This window comes from Sturnira hondurensis, unplaced genomic scaffold (genome assembly GCF_014824575.4).
Source record: "Sturnira hondurensis isolate 20B ecotype Veracruz unplaced genomic scaffold, ASM1482457v3 Scaffold0009314, whole genome shotgun sequence".
Lineage (NCBI taxonomy): Eukaryota > Metazoa > Chordata > Mammalia > Chiroptera > Phyllostomidae > Sturnira > Sturnira hondurensis.
The window spans coordinates 3,075,931-3,096,035 of NW_028081945.1; the positions used below are offsets into that span (position 1 = coordinate 3,075,931).

Genomic DNA, 20,105 nt, shown 5'->3' on the forward strand with positions numbered 1-20,105 from the left:
ATTCCCAGTCGGCTCAAAGGCTCTATTAAAGAGACCAATTTTGTAACTTATTAGGGCCTACCAGTTTAGTTTGGCAGCTGCAATTGTTTATCACCCATCCAGAGCTGTGGGATATAGAGACAGGGCTTCAGGAAATTTCTTGAAGTTGCTTCCTTCTCTCCTTGTTATGCCCACAGCACTACTTTCAGAAAGTCCAGAGGCATTTAGCTCACAGTTTATTTTTAACCTAAAGCCCTCTTAAGGAAAGCAGGTGAATTCTCTGCGAAGATAGGTCACCTGTCATCATCATGGACTAGGAAAAATAATTGGCTTCACTGATTTAAGAACACATGTGTGGGGGCTTTGTCCGGTGTTCACTTTCCTTTCTCTTTCTCCATACCCAGCTGTGATGAGCAGTGGGGTGGCCTGTACTGTGATGAGCCCGAGACCTCCCTTCCAACTCAGCTCAAAGACAACTTCAATCGAGCCCCATCCAACCAAAATTGGCTTACTGTGAATGGAGGAAAATTGAGTACCGTGTGTGGAGCTGTGGCTTCAGGAATGGCTCTCCATTTCAGCGGGGTGAGTGTTTGGCTACTGATTATTCATTTCTGCATCCTCTGAGTTTTCCCCAAATGTCTGAGTCTCCTTGGAAGTTTAATTCACAGATCAAAATGCAGAGTTACACATTCTAAACACACAACCCAGATCTGAACTTGCAACTTTATATGTATCAGAAAACACTAATTATTTGCCTCATTTTCCTATCACAGATCAGTTGAATTATTTCCTATCACAATTTAATTATGCAGGGTAGTGCCTGCACGATGCATATTTAAGTACACATTTTTAGGACATGTATGACTTTTCATCCTGGGAGAGAGTGCTTTTGCACAATGTGTGAGCATCTTTCATCTTGATGGTTCTGTAATTGAAAACTCTTGAGCTTGCAACAGATTTTGGATTTACAAGACCAAGATCTGACAAATAAGCTTCACTGTTTCCTGAATTAATAATAATTAATTCTTTCCATAAATTATCCAAGAAAAAATAATTGTCAGTAATTACTAGACATTTATATATATAGCAAATTATTTTGTGAATGACAGCAGCAATATTAGAAATTTTTTAAGAAAATTGTACTCATTCTATATTGCTGCCAAAGATGACTTTGTATTTAAAAATAGTGTTTCTCCAATACCATAATTAAATACCCTTCATAAGCAATTTAATTGGAAAAAAATTACAAATTCACTGTCAGCTCTTTATTTCTCTATCATACCCCACCTCAGTGTTCACATGTGTGCCAATGAAGTGTGTTATTTATATCCAGTGTTTTAGGCCCAAGAGTAACAAGAGAACATACAGCATATAAGATTTTGTAATCAACAACACTGACTAGGAACATAGTGTTTGTTCGTAATACTCCACTTATCTTATGTGGAACTCTAAAGAGGCCTAATTTTCCTCCTGTGTTCAACCAAGAAATCTCTACCTACCTACATTAATGAATTAATACTAGCTACATTAAAATCAACTATAAAGTCTAAATAAAAAGCATTATAACTATTATCTCTAGTTATAATAAATGCCTGTGAGTAACTGGAAATAGTTTAGTAAAAACAGAAGTTACTTTAATTCCAGCTCTCATCTTGCTTATAGGAAGATGGAAGAGAATCTCCTTGAATAAAATACACTGCCCTTGTCAATAAGTAAGAATACTGAAATGTCAAAATTCAGCAAATATTGGCTGAGTACCTACTCTCTGCCAGAGGCCATGTTAGGAGTGAGTGTAACAGGAGAGATGATAAGAAAATGAGTATTGTAATACTGTGTGGCTTGTATTATGAAAGGAAAACAAAAACGATGGAAGCCAGAGAAAACCTAAAAGTTGCAATCACAATTCCTAACCACTGTCTGTTGCATTCTGTTGCTTTTCCTCAGGGTTGCAGTCGACTATTAGTCACCGTGGATCTAAACCTCACTAATGCTGAGTTTATCCAGTTTTACTTCATGTATGGATGCCTAATTACACCAAACAACCGTAACCAAGGTGTTCTCTTGGAATATTCTGTCAATGGAGGCATTACCTGGAACCTGCTCATGGAAATTTTTTATGACCAGTACAGTAAACCTGGGTTTGTATTCTATTTTATCTCATGTCTATTAACTAGTATGATTAGCAATGCTTCTTGGTCAGACCTGCCAGTAAATTATCACAGGGACCAAAGAGAACCTCGACCTTACTCATCAGTAATGGATGCCTCCAAGACTGACATGAAGATAAGGTTCTTGAGATGGTTTGGGTTTTTAAGACCAATTAGTTTCCAAATTCAGGGTAAGGTAACATACACTATCACAATGCCGGTAATGAGTAGGTCCAGTACAAAAACACATAAATTCATGAGACTGTGATAATTAAGTTCAACAACATTTTGGGAAAATGTAAACAAAAAATATTTATTTATATAGTATTCACTCCACTTTAAAGAACTGAGGGCTTGAAAATAAACACAATAAAATATAAATATCTGTAAGAAGCCTAGCGTCTAGTTTTAAATTCCTTATTTAAAAACCCTGAATAAACCCAGTGCATGGATCATTTCTAAAAATATATATTCTCGAAGGGCAGAAAGCAATCAATTTGACTAATTAGGAAAGTCAAAAAGTTTGTTAAAAAGGAAAAGAGCATATTTATTTATTAAAGTAGGAGAAGAAGGAAAAAGAGGATAAGATGAGAGAAAGAGAAAAGGAGAAGGTTGGAGAACTGGAGAGCAGAGAGGAAAGGAGGGAAAAGAGGAGAGGGGGAGTAAATTCAGCCCAATCAAGCATAAGGAAATGCACCAGAGGAAAAAAAAAAGAAGAGGAGAGAAAACATAGATAGGTAGACAATACCTCAGTGCATGGAAAACCAGGTACAGGCTACAAATTAGGTCAAATAAAAACTTAAAATATTGTAAATGATCATTTAAATGCAACATATTAGTTAAGAATAGGTTCAGCTGTGAATGACAGAAAGCTCAAAATGATGTAAACAAAAGGGTTTTTTTCCCCTCTTATGTAAATAGCCCAGGGCTGCTCCAGTGGTTCAACAAAAGCATAGAGACCCAGGTTCCTTCTACTTTGTACTACTGCCACGCTCAACACAGGACCTCCAAAAGGGAGACTCTAGCTTCTCCACATTCCAGCCAGAAGGAAGGAGGATGGGCAAAAAGGGTGTGCTGTCTCCCTTCAAGAACATTTCTTGTCAGTTGCCTATATTTCCATTCCCATTCCAGTAGCCAGAACTTTGCCACAGAGACACACTGAGATGCAAGGGAGTCTGGACACATTATCTCTATTCTGGGTGACTGCTTGCCTGCCAAAATAGATGAGTTCCTATTATAAAGGAAGAAGGGGAGAATGGCAGTTAAGGAAATGCCAGCAATCTCTGCCACAAGCAAGAGATTTAAATCCCTCAGTTACATTAAAGTTGGACACCAATAAAAGAATCCAATATAATCTAAGTGGTACACAATGTCACAGTGCAAAAAAAAAAGTGCTCGTCTATTAGTAGGAGATAATAGACATACCAAGTAAACTACTTTCTTGGTCTTTAAGAAGGAAGTAATAAAGACTCTCAAGTGTAAATTCTGAACACTTAAACAGCACTATATACAGGGAGCAGGAAGTTATGTTACTGTAAGACAAAAGCATAAATATCTAATCTACTTTATTTTTCTAAAGGAGAAACTAACTGACCAAGATAGGAACTGTGGTCATAATTTATTTACTTAAAATTTTAGCAGCCTTAGATAAATTTCCACTCCAAAGGTTTTTTAATTGTGGTCAAGAATTTATTAGAGAAAGGAAACTAATATAGAAATAGGAAAGAAAAATAAGCTTTCAAAGATGATTGCTCTGGGTAAAGAAATGTGGTTGTGTATCCCTCCAGGAATGGATAGATTTCCTGATATTATTTAATATATTTTAAAGTGTTAATTAAACATGCTAAATCAATGGAGATACATTATAGAAAGATCTTACAGGGTGAACATACAAAAAGGTGGTGGGAGGGGCACAGATGACCTTCAAAGTTAACATGCATGAGGGAATGAACTTTGGAAAATATGACTTGCCTAAAGACCAATGGTCTTTAAACTGCCGGTAACTACACAATAAGGTCTAGTACTCACAATCTATGCCTTCCTTCCCTAAAACCAAGATCCATTAAGCTGTCATGACCCAAAAGCTGCACAAAATGATGGACATAATCAAACAAAGTATTTATTTTTTTTTATATTTTATTTATTTATCTTTAGAGGGGAAGGGAAGTTGAGAGGAAGGAAACATCAATGTATGGTTGCTTCTGGTGCATCCCCTGCAGGGAACTGACCCCTGCCGGAAACTGGCCTGCAACCCAAGCATGTGCCCTGACTGGGAATCGAACCGTGATTGTCTGGTTCGCAGGCCCGCGCTCAATCCACTGAGCTACACCAGCCAGGGCTTCAAACAAAGTATTTAAAAGCCAGGTACTGTAAGGAAATTCAACTAAAAGCATCCTAGCTTTGAATACATCTTGCTTAATCCCCGAGAGGGTATTTTAGACTTTATTTTTAGTGGGTTAAGGTCCATGTTGGAGCTCGGAGCCATGTTTTTCCATGTCTGTCCTTGGTGACTCAGCCAGGGATGTCATGCTGGGCTTATTAGCCCATGGCTCTCGCAAAGCATTTCTTAGTATAATGTTTTCAATAAAACATATAGACAAAGTCAATATCAAACCACAGGCAACTGATAAAGTGATTACATACAGCCTGGTACTGTCAGGTTGAGAGTCCAAACATCCTGCCACAATCCAGTGTGCATATTTTGAGGAAATTGCTGGTACTCATTGTGAATAGAATGAAACCAAGGAGCCAGAAAAAAGAAGCAAATGAATTAACTCCAAGGTGCCAAAAAAAATGTCAGTTGGCTATCTCTACCCACATGCATATGCATTTACTCTAGGCCTACAGATTCCGAGGCATCCCAGGCAAGCAGAAAATTGTGGGGTCCCTCTGAGGCTACCCAGGGGCCATTGGGTGAGTTGGTAGCTCCTGGACACTTGAAGTGTTCACTTTGTATTTCCCCAGTTTAGTGACTTGAGAGAGATTATAAGATCAAGCTAGTTCATCATGGTTTTTCAAGATTATTTTAGTCAATGTCCTCTCATCACTCACCCCATGACATGGTTATAAATCGTTTACTTACACGAGACATTTGACAAGACTTCCCCTCACCCCCACCATCATTTTTTCACAGATTCGTGAATATCCTTCTCCCCCCTGATGCTAAAGAGATTGCTACTCGCTTCCGCTGGTGGCAGCCGAGACATGACGGCCCGGATCAGAACGACTGGGCCATCGACAATGTCCTCATCTCAGGCTCTGCTGACCAGAGGACTGTCATGCTGGACACGTTCAGCAGCGCCCCCGTTCCTCAGCATGAGCGCTCGCCTGCAGATGCCGGCCCTGTCGGGAGAATTGCTTTTGACATATTTATGGAGGATAAAACTGCAGGTAAATTTTTCATAACGCTAAATAAAAATCCAGTGGAGATGCAGTTTGGATTTGGCTTTTTACAAAAGAATGTGAAACCTTTTACACATTCTCAAATGATACAGGAGCAGTGAAAGTGGGGGGGTCACCCTTTTGTTTTTCTCATCCTTGCTAGTTTACATTAAAACTATTTTCTTTCTCTCAAGCCATCAACTATGTTTTTAATAGTTAACATTCTATAATTTTGTTAACAGGAGTATTTTATTTTGCTAGAAAATTTTCCATTTCTGTTTTCATTTTCTACTGTGGGTAGAAAACCAGCACTTTCTGGTCACTTGTTTTAGTATCAGAAGACAGGTGTTTTGTTAGCTATGGTGCCTGTGGGATGCATTTGTGATGGCATTTTCTGTTCCAGAGTGTCCAAGGTCTTACTGAGTACTCTTAATTCTCATGGTGCAGTGATCCTGGTGAACTAGCAAGGATCTCTTTATGCTATTCTTATCTTCAATGTATTGTTTTCTTTTCATTTCATAACAGTATTTTGGTCACCTTTTTTTAAAGTTTTGCTTTATATTAAGTATGTGGCTTTGTCATGCCATATCCATGGTTACACTCTATAGTATGTCTACTCCAGGTCAAGTAGACATGTTTAACTGTACATCTCACCAACCTTGCAAGTTTTACCCAAACAGTGAAAATAGAGAGAATATTTACCATACAGTCATCAGACAGTGAGACTGTCTCACATGCAACTTGATCCTAGACCCTTGCATAGAAAACTAGATGTATTTTACAATAGTAAGACTGATGAGAACCTTTCAGAGGAGTGAAACCTATGCCTAAAAATTTTTGAAATTTGAGGAATTTGAATTATTTAAAATACTTAATTATTAATGTTTTATTATAAAAGTAATACATATTCAGAGTGTGAAATTGAGAAAATACCAAAAATCATGAGAATGAAAATAAAAATCACCCAGAGGATAACCGTCATCAATATTTTGGTAATTTTCTTAGATTCTTTTTTCTATGCCTCTATATAAAGATATGTTTAACAAGATTATAATCATAAACTATACATGTTTTGTATCCCACTTTTCTTCATTTAGAATTAAATTCTGATCAATTTTCCAGGTCCTTAAATATCTTTGAAAATATCATTTTGACTACTGGTATCTCACACTTGAATCCTACTGGGGTCACCTAAACTCTGTCCACTTCAGCGGGGTGCTTATCAAAGCATGATTATCAGCAATTGTTATGAAAAAAGGCCTAGGATAAGTCTCATATATTCAAAAGACTTTCAGATATTTTTAAGTGAGTAAATTAATAAACAAAATTGAACTTCCAGCCAAGATGGAGGCCTAGGTAGATACACTGTGCCACCTTGCATGACCAAAAGAAGGACAACAACAAATGTAAAAGCAAAACACAACCAGAACTGCCAGGAAATGGAACTATATGGAACTCTGACAACCAAGGAGTTAAAGAAGAAACATTCATCCAGACTGGTAGGAGGGGCAAAGACAGACAGCCAGGTAGAGAGGACTAGGGGCAAGGCAGTGGCTGGAGGACTGGGATGGGCAAGATGGTGGCTGGCAGACCAGATGAGGCTGTGGCTTGCAGACTAGGCGGGTCCCACACTCACATGCAGATAAACCAGGAGGAACAACTAGGGAGCAAGACAGACCATGCAACCCAGGGTTCCAGTATGAGGAAATAAAGCCTCAAAACCTCTAACTAAAAATTCCTGTGGGGCTTCAGATGGCAGTGGGAGGAACTCCCAGCCTCACAGCAGCTGGCTGGAGAGACCCATGGGGTCCTAGAACATACACAAGCCCACCCACCAGGAATCAGCACCAGAAGGGCCCCATTTGACTGTTGGAAGTGACTGAAAACTGAGAGCAGAGCAAAGAGCACTGTTCGCTCTCAGACCCCTCCCCCACATACAGCATCACAATGCAGCAACAAGGGTTGCCCCACCGTCATGAACACCTAAGGCTCTGCCCTTTACTGTGTAACAGGTGCACTGAGACAAAAAAAAAAAAATTGGTCCAAATGAAAGAACAGTTCAAAGCTCCTGAAAAAATACAACAAAGTGATGAAGAGATAGCCAAACTATCAGATACACAGTTCAAAACACTGGTTATCAGCATGCTCCAGGAACTCACTGGGTACTTCCACAGCATAAAAAAGACCCATGCAGGAATGAAGGTTGCATTATGTGAAATGTAGGAAAATCTGCAGGGAACCAACAGCAATGGAAAGGAAACCAGGACTCAAATCAACAGTCTGGAGCAGAAGGAAGAAAGAAACATTCAATCAGAACAAAAAGAAGAAACAAAAATTCAAAAAAATGAGGAGAGGCTTAGGAACCTCCAGGACAACTTTAAATGTTCCAACATGGAAATCATAGAGGTGCCAGAAGAAAAAGAGGAAGAAGAAGAAATTGAAAAGGTATTTGAAAAAATAATGAAGGAGAACTTCTGCAATCTGGCAAAGGAAATAGACTTCCAGAAAATCCAGGAAGCTCAGAGAGTCCCAAAGAAGTTGAACTGGAGGAGGAACACACCAAGCCACATCATAATTACATTAGCCAAAATTAAAGATAAGCAGAGAATTTTAAAAGCAGCAAGAGGAAAGGAGACACCTACAAAGGAATTCCCATTAGACTATCATCTGATTTCTCACAGGCAAGAAGCCTCCCAGGCAAGAAGGGGCTGGAAAGAAGTATTCAAAGTCAAAAAGGCAAGGACCTACATCCAAGATTACTCTATCCAGCAAAGCTATCATTTAGAATGGAAGGGAAGATAAAGTGTTTCCCAGATAAGGTCAAGTGAAAGGAGTTTGTCATCACCAAGCCCTTATTATATGAAGTATTAAAGGGACTTACCTAAGAAAAAGAAGATCATCAGAAATATGAACAGTAAAATAATAACAAACTCAAAACTACCAACAACTGAACCTAAAAAAACAAGACAAAAATAAACAAACAAACAAGTAGAACAGGAACAGAATGACAGAAATGGAGTTCACATGGAGGATTATCAACGAGGAGGTGGAGTAGAGAGAAAGGGGAAAAGGTACAGGGAATAGGAAGCATAAATTATAGGTAGAAAATAGACAGAGGAAGGTTAAGAATAGTATAGGAAATGGAGAAGCCAAAGAACTTATATGTGTGACCCATGGACATGAACTAAAGGCAAGGGAATGCTGGTGGGAGGGGGTGTGCAGGGCAGAGGGGAATAAAGAGGGGAATAGGACAACTGTAATAGCATAATCAATAAAATATATTTTAAAAAAGAAAGTATTATTTTAAAGTCTGTAATATTTTATTATAAGTTGTTCACAATTTTGACATTGTTGGATACTCAGTTATTCTCACTAATCAATTTATTAGTATATTGTGTGGTATAGTAGTAGAGGTAGAAGTAAAAATTTCTTTCATAAAAATCACCTTTTAAGTAGGAAAAGCTTAAAATTTTCCTCACTACTACCAAGTAGTCTTACTCTCTTAAGGAGGTTATTAAGATTTACTTATATAGATCTGGTTCAAAACTTTGCTAAATTATGTGGGGGGGTTTTCCTGTGAAATGGTTATACATTACACTCCTGTGTAATGTATATATAGTGAGCTTATAGTCAGATAATAACTTAAGTACTGCTTCTATATGAATGAAAACAAATACAGATTATTTTTGAGTACCTGAAATACTGATTTTTACTCTAGGTTTAGTTGGTGATATACAATGGAAGGAACAAATTTTCTGCCACCTGCTTGTTTTGCAGAAATGGTATTCCTAGAAACTAATATCTACTTAGAGAAGCTGTTTGTGATACTGCAGAACAGATTGATTAGTTAATTGATTAATGTAAGCCTTTTTTCACTAGAATCGTGGAGGTCTAACATAAAATAAAATACGTACCTCAGAATAAGCTGTCTCAGGTATTCTTACTGGAATCAAGTGTCTGTGCACTTTGACTCTTGAGCCCTGTGTGGCAGGGGATTGAACGTGACTCCCAATCCCACAAGGTGAAACCTGACAGATAATGCTGCTGGAGTAGCTATTTGAATCCCAGATATATGCTGCTTAGTGGGATAAGCAGCATATATCTGGGATTCAAATAGCTACTTAGCATGCTTATTGCATGCTTAGGCAGAATTGAAAGGATACAACACAGGTAAAGGCTGAATTCCAATTTCATTGTCTGGTGTCTTCTCTGAAGCCTCTGAGACCATCCGAGCCTGCAGCTTGTGCAGCGGTCCTGAGCCTCTGGTTGTGCCCATTTGGTTTGGTGTGCCCATTTGTTCACCTCCACTGCAAATACTGAAGCTCACCAGGGAACTTTCACAGAAAAGTTGAACCTAAAAATCAAAGTATATCGTGAATTAGATGCAACTTGTAGATATGTTTAACTTTAAACCTTTCTGGAATAAAATATGATGTTATAAACACTTCTTTCAGAAGAAAAAAAGAAATTAGGAGTGTGTGTGTGTGTGTGTGTGTGTGTGAGAGAGAGAGAGAGAGAGAGAGAGAGAGAGAGAGAGAGAGAATAGGAGGTACTCTGCACTACCAAATCATAATCTTGCTAAGTTGTCCCTAGACTCTTAGAAGCTTTTCTATATCACTTTATTGAGGTATAATTGACATAGCTTGATGAGTTTGCAGGTAAGTATACACCCATGAAACAATTACTACAATCAAGCCCATAAATTTATCAATCACCTCTGAAAGCTTTCTTCTGTCCCCTTCCCTTTTTTAAATATCTATTTGTCTGTTATGGGAATAGCACTTAATACAACATTTATCTTAGTGAATTTTAAGCATATAATACAGTATTGTTAACTATAGGTCCTATGCTGTACAGTAGACCTCCAGAGATTATTACTGAAATTTTGTACCCTTTGATCGACACTTCTCCACTTCCCCCTCCCCCTAGCCCCTTGTAACCACAGGTGCTAGAGTTTGGCTGATAATAAGTTTTTTAATCACCCAGATGACACTATTAGAATTTGAGTAAAAGTAGCTAACTCACTTCCACTCATTTCCCTATTGTGTTAAGAAAAATTCATTCTGCTTCTTTAGATCCTGCCTAGAAGTTCAATATCTGTCAGAAAAAAATAGTTGTTTCCCTTTGATTTTAATTTACAACATATACATATACTCTTTTCCAAATGTAGCCTCACCAATATCAGGTAGTAGGTATATCTCAACCTCCCAGTGTCCATTTTCCTAAAATGATGTGCTTACATTTATGTTTTCTCTGTGGGTTGTATGTGATATATATCGTAGAGATTTGTACTTAATTCTAGATCTCCCTTAAAGTGAAAATTTGCCTCAAGTATTTTTGTCAGAAAACTTTTGTCTTTTATTTTATGAAGTGAACGAGCACTGGCTCTTCCATGATGATTGCACAGTGGAAAGATTCTGTGACTCCCCTGATGGTGTCATGCTCTGCGGCAGTCACGACGGGAGAGAAGTGTACGCTGTGACTCACGACTTGACTCCCACTGAGGGCTGGATCATGCAGTTCAAGGTGAAAGTGTTATGGTCTTCACTGCACAAATAACCACATATAGCATATAAAAATGAAAAATAATCATAGAGACAAAAATCCTCTAGTATTTTATTAACAATATATACTTTGGAAAGCAAAATTTAATATTAAAGGTAATATACAACTTGACACTATATAACTTAATGACTTAAAGTATTTTATTTCTGAACTATATCAAGGTTAACCTTTCATAGAATAATGTCTTTCTGCTCAGGGTTAAATACTGATAGAGCAAATATTGACAATAAGTATGTAGGATACTGATTCCAGTTCCCTGAGTTAAATAATTTAATAGCTTATACAGTCTTTTAAGAGAAGAATAAAGCTACTATGGTTATATCTACTTTTTATTTTACAAGAGCATTTTAATGCTTCTAAAGAAAGAAAATTATGGAAAACAAAGGCGTGAATAGCATTCATTAATGCTAACATCAATTTTGGCCAAGATTTTATGTCAACCAATTCATTCTATCTACTTTAGACCCACTGCATTAGCAACAAATATGGCATTATGGTTACCTCCATCAATGAAAGGTGCTGGGCCTTATTAAAATTACCTTCTGTTATTACTTTGTTGTGTCTTACATGTAGTCGAAAGTGATTTATTGAGAGTCATAAGCTGTAGGACAAAATAGTAAACTTGGGAAAGCTGTTAGCAATCCTTCTTGGTCAGCATTGTGCCAAATAGAAGTGCCAAACCATTAGCACAACAAACAACAATTTGTAAGCGAGGGCCCAGGCCTCCCAAGGCAATCAGCCAGCCATGGCAAAAGCACAGATTTCAGCTTCTTCCCAAACTCCCTGCAAAATACATTTGGCACGTTCTATAATTTGTCACCTTGAGCAACTTCCCCACGCATCAGCAGAACAAATAATGATCCTGAAAATACAGAATAGATGCAGCGCAGTGTCCATCAAGTGATCAGCAACTTTTCTTGTGCCAGGTGCTTAGAGTAGAAACATGTAATGGGGTTTAATATATTAACAATTTTGCTTTTCTGTTTATTAGATCTCTGTTGGATGTAAAGTGTCTGAAAAAGTTGCCCAGAATCAAATTCATGTACAGTATTCTACTGACTTTGGTGTGAGCTGGAATTATCTGGTCCCTCAATGCTTACCTGCAGACCCAAAATGCTCTGGAAGTGTTTCTCAGCCATCTGTATTCTTTCCAACTAAAGGATGGAAAAGGATCACTTACCCACTCCCTGAAAGTTTAGTAGGAAAGTAAGTAGAAAATTAAAATAAAGCCTGGTTCCAATTGTCCATGCCCTGGCTGGTGTGGCTCAATGGATTGAGTGGTGACCTGTGAACCACAGGGTCACCAGTTCAATTCCCAGTCAAAGCACGTGCCTAGGTTGGAATCCAGGTGCCTGGTAGGGGCGCAGAAGAGGCAACCACAAATTAATGTTTCTCTCCCTCTCTTTTTCCCCCCTTCCCCTTTGTCTAAAAATAAAATAAAATATTTAAAAATAAAATAAAGCCTGGCTTCAATCCAGAAGTAGATTAGGGACACTGTGGTTGAGCCTGAAATTCTGTGTAATTGTGGATAAAATGTTGTCTTCCTCCCTAACTCTAAAGGCTCTCTATTCATGACCTCCATGAGGAGCTAACTCAAGGAAACCTCAGGTTGTTCTTCTCAGACCTGTCAAGATGAACCTTGGCAGGCCCTTTTATGTTCTGCAAATGGGGACAGAGTGAGAGTGATGGCCATGGAGCCAGGTGGAAAGGTGTATGTTACCTTACAGGCCTTGTAGATTGTGGTCCACTATACACCATATAGTTTTCACATTAAGGCCTTGTTGATCCATGATAGATGGAGCCTGGAGCAAAATCCTAACTCATCCTGCCATTTGTACAAATCCTAATTCTTCATACTATTTGTACAAGTAGGTTTCGTAGGTTTTATTTTTCTCTTATCTAAGCCTTATGTTCTGCACCTGAAGTGATAAGTAATTAGTTTGGAGCAATAGTGAGCCAAAGTGATTAAACTGTGCTCTGAAAAGCCTGTGGATGAGTTAATTTAAAGCAATTCCAAAAGATTTCTCTTTGACTGTAAAATTAGGAAAAAAAGATACATTAAAGAAAATGATAGGTGAGCCTCCACCATATGAATCATAGAGTGTGGGTAAATGAAAAACCTTCTTGTAAAACAGAATTATAATACATGACCAGAACACACAGAGTCTTTGAATGAGGTGCTCCCACATGGCTTTCCAGTGTCCCATAGATTTCATTTGCCACATCAGCATTCACAGTTTTTTGTAACAAATCTGAAGGGGTTAGTCCATTAACCTGCTAGGAAGCTCTATCAAGATGCTTTCAGCTTCAGTAACAGAAAACCCAGCTCAGACCAGCTGTGTACAAAGGACTCAGGGACAAAGACAAAAGGGGGTAGGATTGAGTGTGGGAGGTGGGAAAGGGTAGGGCTGGGGAAAGTGATGGTGGTAAAATGAAGACAACTGTATTCAAACATCAATAAAAATGAAATTTGTTTGTATACCTATAATGAAAAAAATCCAAAGATAAATGGATTCTTCGGTTATTGATTTCATAAGCTCAACTGTGTCTTCAAGGACATTGGTAACTCATTTTTCCACTGTCCACACCTCAGACACACTCAGACTTCAGGCTGGGTCCCCTGAACATCGATGACTTTCAGAAACCTGGCACAGAATGCATTCTTACCTATGTTCAGGGGACAGAAAGAGTTGTTTTTCTTTCAAAGAGAGCCAGAGCAAGCACCTTCTTGTATCCCATTGGTACACATTAACTCAAGAATGCCCTTTCCTGACTCAGTCATTAGCTAAGAGAATTATATTATGATGATTACCTCATATGACTCATCTGGAGTAAAATGCATGCTGGGGAGCCACATTGTCCTTGCTTCGTTTTCCCCCTCCTGTTCTTTCATCCCTTTTTTATAGTGAAGTATAATTTACATTCAGTAAAATGCACATTTTTTAATCATTTATTGCAGTGATCTCTTACCATTGTATAACCCATGTAACCACCACATGAAACAAGATAGAGACTATTTTATCACCCCATTAAGTTCCCTCATAGACTTTAGACTCTTTATACCAACATGGTGTGGAATATTTTAATATACAGTTAATTATGAGGTTTGTATTTTCCCCAAAAGGCAGAGAAGAACAATGATGAAATTAAAATCTTGGAGAAATATCCTTTAATATAACACATTCAAATTTGTTTTCTAATTAGCATAGTTACTCTGAGAATATTGATTATCTTTGGAGAATTCAGAAGTTTCTGTTTCCCAACCACCTGAGGGCTAGATATATGCTGACAAGTCCCTTTCAAAGGATTCACTCCCCTTGTGTACAATTTCAGAAATTCAATTAATGAATCTAAATTGCAAAGCAATCACTGGATTCCAGTTCATAAGCAACATGATTTGTGATAATTTTGTGTTTTTAAATGTTCTCATTATTTGAAATAGAGATTTCACTGTGTTTTCATTGTGTTTTACAGCTTTGCTCACATATTATAAAGTTTAAATGAAACTAGCTCTAATGTTCCATGACTAGAAATAGAAAAATAATGGCAGTCAGAAAACATGTCTTATTAATCTATTTCATCCTCTCAGACTGTCTTAAATGTTTTTTCCCTTGCATGTGCTGAATGAACACACAGGAAAGTGAACCTAAACAGGAAAGTGAACCTAAACAAAGTTAACTTTTGTTTTTCATTCCTGCGCTTTTGTGTTGCTAATAGCCCAGTAAGATTTAGGTTCTATCAGAAGTACTCAGACATGCAATGGGCAATCGATAACTTCTACCTGGGCCCTGGATGCTTGGACAACTGCCGAGGCCATGGAGATTGCTTAAAGGAACAATGCATTTGCGATCCAGGGTACTTTGGGCCCAACTGCTACCTGACTCACACTCTGAAGGTAATGGTAAAGTCCCAACAGAAGGCATTTACTCGCATTCTAGGTCCTGCCTTAAGAACCAACTGAAGTGTGAGACTAATAATTGTTAACAATGCTCCTTGGATCCCCCAAATAAATAAATTCTTTGGGTGGAAACTAAAAAAAGGTTTCTTAGATATAAGAATATTTGGATCAAGGTCTAGCACAATTTACCTAATTCACAAATATACCCAACTATATAGATTAAAGAACATAAATACTGGGTTTTTTTTTAGCAGTCTTTATTTAAAGTCAGTTTTGAGCATTCTTTACATCACTTTTTCAGGAGTTACAAGGTTAAAGGAGAATACTGTTGTTGTTATGAAATAAAGCAAATAACATTATCACAAAAAAATTCAAAAAGGACTACACAATACCTAGATTTTTGTTCAGAAAGTTCAGAGTTCTGATTTGGTAACTGTTCAAATATGGTTGTGTATTAAGAATAGAGAGGTCATTCTTGGGGACTTTAGATATTAGTATTTAATATGCAAAGCACATATAGTTGCCGTATATGTGCATTCTATTGCCAATACATTTGCCATATGTGCATTCTATTTCTGTGAATAAATACAGTACACTTGTCATTCCAATAACAGAAAAATGTCTATGCTAAAAAAGCACAATGATTAAAATCAAACATATAAGGGCCAAACAATTTAAACAAAACCTGTTGTGTTGGTTTTTTGCATAACATTTCAACAACTTTGAAACTGCTAAATTAAAAAAATTAATGTCAGCCAATGCTCACTTGCATCTGAAGCTTTTAGTCTATTTGTTATTAAGTGAGATTGTAATGTAAGAAACATAGTCACAAATAATGAATAAACTAAAAAAAATCTTTTCACAATAGTCAAATCTCTTTCTAGTTTCTCGCACAACATTCAAATTTGATTAGCATTCCTCAGTTGGATTAGAAATTGTACAATCTAAATTAAGCACTTATTCAAATCATTCTAATGAAAGTTTACATGGTTAGTGATCCATGTCTTCTGACTCTAGTGTTCTTACATGTAAAACTTTTTTTAAATTGCACTTATTTTCTACCATCAGTGAGGTACGGTGAGACTCACACATGACTACATGTCTTTGGCCATAGAGGTGGTAATGTTCTGAGATTGAAGAGGGCCTGTTTAAAACATTTTAACCACATAGTAAGATAGCAACTAGATAACTCTCTTAGGTAAGTGAAAAAGTATATAGTTTTTCTGTACAATTACATCTCTTATAAATCATTTTCATGATATAGTTATACCATTAAAAAACACTGGGTGCCTCAACCCGATGCAAAACTGTATTGTGGACAAAATGAGTATACTGTGGGGAAAATGAGTAATCAGTATCTTGCTATGATGTGAGAGGAGGAAGTAATTTTACACAGAATGTAGCTGTAATGAGCCCTAATATTTAATCATCTACTCACTTTGGAAAATAGACTATTCCTGGTTCTTGGTTAGTCTTAGTTAAAAGGATAAACTGGAGACCCAGGGAAAACATCTTATTCTAGATTTTGAGTACTTCTCCCCATTGTCCTGAATCTTGGCCCTGATAAATATATGAAAAGTCTTTCAAATTGCCTCCCAAGGTTGATTTTTTTTTTTACTTCGTATGGAAAACTTCATAAGTAAGGGTTTTGAATACCCTTACTTAACCTCAGAGACATTCAGAGTTCACTCTGTATTACAAGCTAAAGATCATTGTAGCCTAAAGGTGTCTCTGACATGGAGTCCACACACTCCAGGCATGGAAAGTGCTAGCACATCTGTTATACTTTATCTTATTTCTTTGAATTTTCATTTTTTGTGCATTTCATAATATTGTAACAAATTACAACAGTACTTTTGTATACCATGTAAATAAACAAACTTAATTTGGGAGTATTCATGTGTCCAGAAAATATCCAGCCATGCAATTTCAAAAATAAAGACACTTATTGAAGAAGATACAAGATACAAGAAACATTGTACATAGGACAATGATGCTTCAGTCCCTTTCAAAATAGACACATTGGGACCTCACAGAGCTCTCCCAGTCACCATCAGCTGCTCCATCATATTTTTCTGAATTCCATCAACAGTCTGAAATTTCTTTCCTTTCAAAGGTGATTTTAATTTTACAAAAAGCCAAAAGATATGGGGCACCAAATCTGGGCTGTAGAGGGACTAAGTCACCTGGTGATTTGATGTTTGGCCAAAAAGCTCATGAGACATGATGCACGAGCAGGCACATTGTCTAATGAAGCTGCCAATCAGCAGTTGCTCATAGCTGAGGCCTTCTGAATCATCCAAATAGTTTCTGTGGAGGAATGTTCAAGCTTAATGCAAAATTTGATGCAGATTTGTTGCTCTACTCTCTCAGTCATTTTGAATGAATGCAATAGCCACATTGTACACATGCTCACTCAACGGGGTCTACCACCCCCACTGACTACAAGGAAGTCATCATTGTTCACACATGCCTATTCTAGTCCACTCTCTTTGGCTGCCAGGTTACATCGACATCGCACAAACCATTCTTGTTAAATTAACAATGGCTGGACTTTTTCTCAACAGACCTTGTATGTATGCTTAAGTAACTTTTTACTAATAGAAGTATTATCTACTCAACCTTCTGGAGGTAATACTTCTCTCTGGTTGTTAAATTCTAATTATTAAACATTATTTAAGTTTAAATTATCTTTACTCAGTAATGGAAAAGAACTTTGTGAAGCTATCCTTTTTTAAAATATCTTTGGAAAAGCATTTAAAACCAGATCTAATTTTTTAAAGTCCAAGACATAATTCGGTATTGTCTATACATATTTGTTATCTGAAATTGTTGTTTTTAATGATGTGTCACTTATTTTGTTTCCAGACTTTTCTGAAGGAACGCTTTGACAGTGAAGAGATCAAGCCTGATTTATGGATGTCCTTAGAAGGTGGGAGTACTTGTACCGAGTGTGGGATTCTTGCTGAGGACACTGCACTCTATTTTGGGGGATCCACTGTGAGACAAGCTATTACTCAAGATTTGGATCTCCGAGGGGCAAAGTAAGTCAATTCAGGGTTATTTTTATTACAATTTAGCAACCAGCCCCAAAGCAAGGAACACATGTGGAAAAAGTTTTTATCCAGGACTTAACTAGAAGGAGTGCTTGTTCTATACAACTATTCTGATGGATAATATGTGCTTGCATTCAGATTCCTGCAATACTGGGGGCGCATCGGCAGTGAGAACAACATGACCTCCTGCCATCGGCCCGTTTGCCGGAAGGAAGGTGTGCTGTTGGACTACTCTACTGATGGAGGCACGTTTCAGGGGTGAAAGCCATATGTTGCAGCAGGTTCCCAAATTCCATCCAGTGCCCCTCAGAAAAGTCTCTGCAAAGCTTTGCTGACATCGCAATGCTAATAGTGAAAGTTACAAAGAGAAAGTTGAAGATCTTAGTTGGGTTACACATTTCATACATGTAACGTCTATGTTAGCAAAATCTACCAAAAAAAAAAAAGACAAAAGAGAAATCACCTTTAAAAAATTGTATGGCATCAGGGGGTAGACTTATCTAGAGATTACTTCATAAGTTGTATAAATGGCTAACAACTGTGCTGTATACCTGAAACCAATATAATATTGAATGTCATTTGTAATTTTAATTTTTTTTAAATTAAAGAAAAATGAAATGTTAAAATAAATAAATAATCTCCAAAGTTTATGAACAAAGAAAATAATCTTTGTTCTTAACTGAAGCTAGATTATCAATGATGCAATTTTAAAATAATTTTAGTAATTTTTGGTATACTTTTCCAAGTAGAATATAAATTTAAAAACATTTAAAAAACATTTTAAAGTATTTTAAAAAGCTTTCTTGTGAACAAGCATGTAATAGGATGCTAAGAGAATCTTCAAGAAAACTTTATTAATTGTGAAAGAAAATAATCTAAATTTATGAGTGTCATGCACTATTTTCACCTAATTCTATCTTATTACTTTAAAGTACCTGAAATAATACCATAATATCATGAGGTCTTTAGAAAATCAGCTTTAGCAGATTGATATCCTTAAGAACTAGAAAATAGATGGCCCTAAACTATTTTACCATGTTTAAAAGGTATTTCTTAAGTAATTTAAACATACCACTTAACAATTTAATCAGTTGTTAAGAGGGAAACTTCTTTTTTTTTTAATAATTTTTTTTATTTAATTCTTGTTCAAGTACAGCTTTCTGTCTTATATTCCCAACCCTGCCCACCCCCCACCCCATGCTCCCCACCTCCCTCCCATTTCCACCCCCCACCCTTAGTTATTGTCCATGTGTCCTAAGAGGGAAACTTCTTATTGGTCCAATGAACCACAAATTGCATAGAATTATAACACTTGTGTTCTTGCTTTTTTCCCTTTTTATTGTTCAGTTACTGTTGTCCCCATTTTCCCCTCATTACTCTCCTCTGCCCCACCCACCCTGACCTCCCATATTCAATCCTCCTTCACTCCACCCCCATTGTCTTTATCTATGGGTCCCTTATGCATGTTCCTTGATGAGTCTTTCCCTTCTCTCCCCATTATCCCCCTTCCACCTCCCCTCTGGTCACTGTCAGTTTGTTTTTTATTTCCCGGTCTCTGGTTCCATTTTGCTCACTTGTTTGTTTTGTTGATTAGGTTCCACTTATAGGTGAGATCATATGGTATTTGTCTTTCACTGCCTAGCTTACATCACTAAGCATAATGCTCTCGAGTTCCATCTATAATAGCTATATTTTAAAATACAAGTTATTGTCTAGAAACAAAAGACATGGATTTTTCTCATTATTCATGAGAAATATTGCATATAGGATTATACAACAAAATTTCAACAGCAGAAAATATATAAACTTTATTGAAAGTTTTTATTTTTGGCCAAGTATTTCTTAATATCCTTCCCCTCGTAACACCAATCTCATTTTGCAATAATATAAGTGATGAGCATTTACATTAAAGCTAAGACATATCATAATCAAAATGTCAAAGGTTAAAGATAAAGAGAGAATCTTTAAAGCAGAAAGAGACAATCAGGGAGTTACCTACAAAGGAGTTCCCAGAAGACTATCAGCTGACTTCTCAAAAGAAATTTTGCAGGCAAGAAGGGACTGGAAGGAAGTATTCTG

At 37.1% G+C, this 20,105-nt stretch overlaps 1 protein-coding gene across 2 annotated transcripts in view; it reads left to right on the top strand.

Moving 5' to 3' along the window:
* RELN (reelin) overlaps positions 1-20,105 on the top strand; it is a 577,463-nt gene that overhangs the window by 532,112 nt on the left and 25,246 nt on the right. For both annotated transcript variants that reach the window (XM_037057079.1, XM_037057081.1), the window contains exons 48-55: positions 384-561; positions 1,924-2,117; positions 5,260-5,516; positions 10,879-11,033; positions 12,064-12,278; positions 14,790-14,967; positions 17,839-18,014; positions 18,165-18,271. In XM_037057079.1, coding sequence (XP_036912974.1) covers positions 384-561; positions 1,924-2,117; positions 5,260-5,516; positions 10,879-11,033; positions 12,064-12,278; positions 14,790-14,967; positions 17,839-18,014; positions 18,165-18,271 — 1,460 coding nt within the window. The remainder of the gene's footprint in view (positions 1-383; positions 562-1,923; positions 2,118-5,259; positions 5,517-10,878; positions 11,034-12,063; positions 12,279-14,789; positions 14,968-17,838; positions 18,015-18,164; positions 18,272-20,105) is intronic.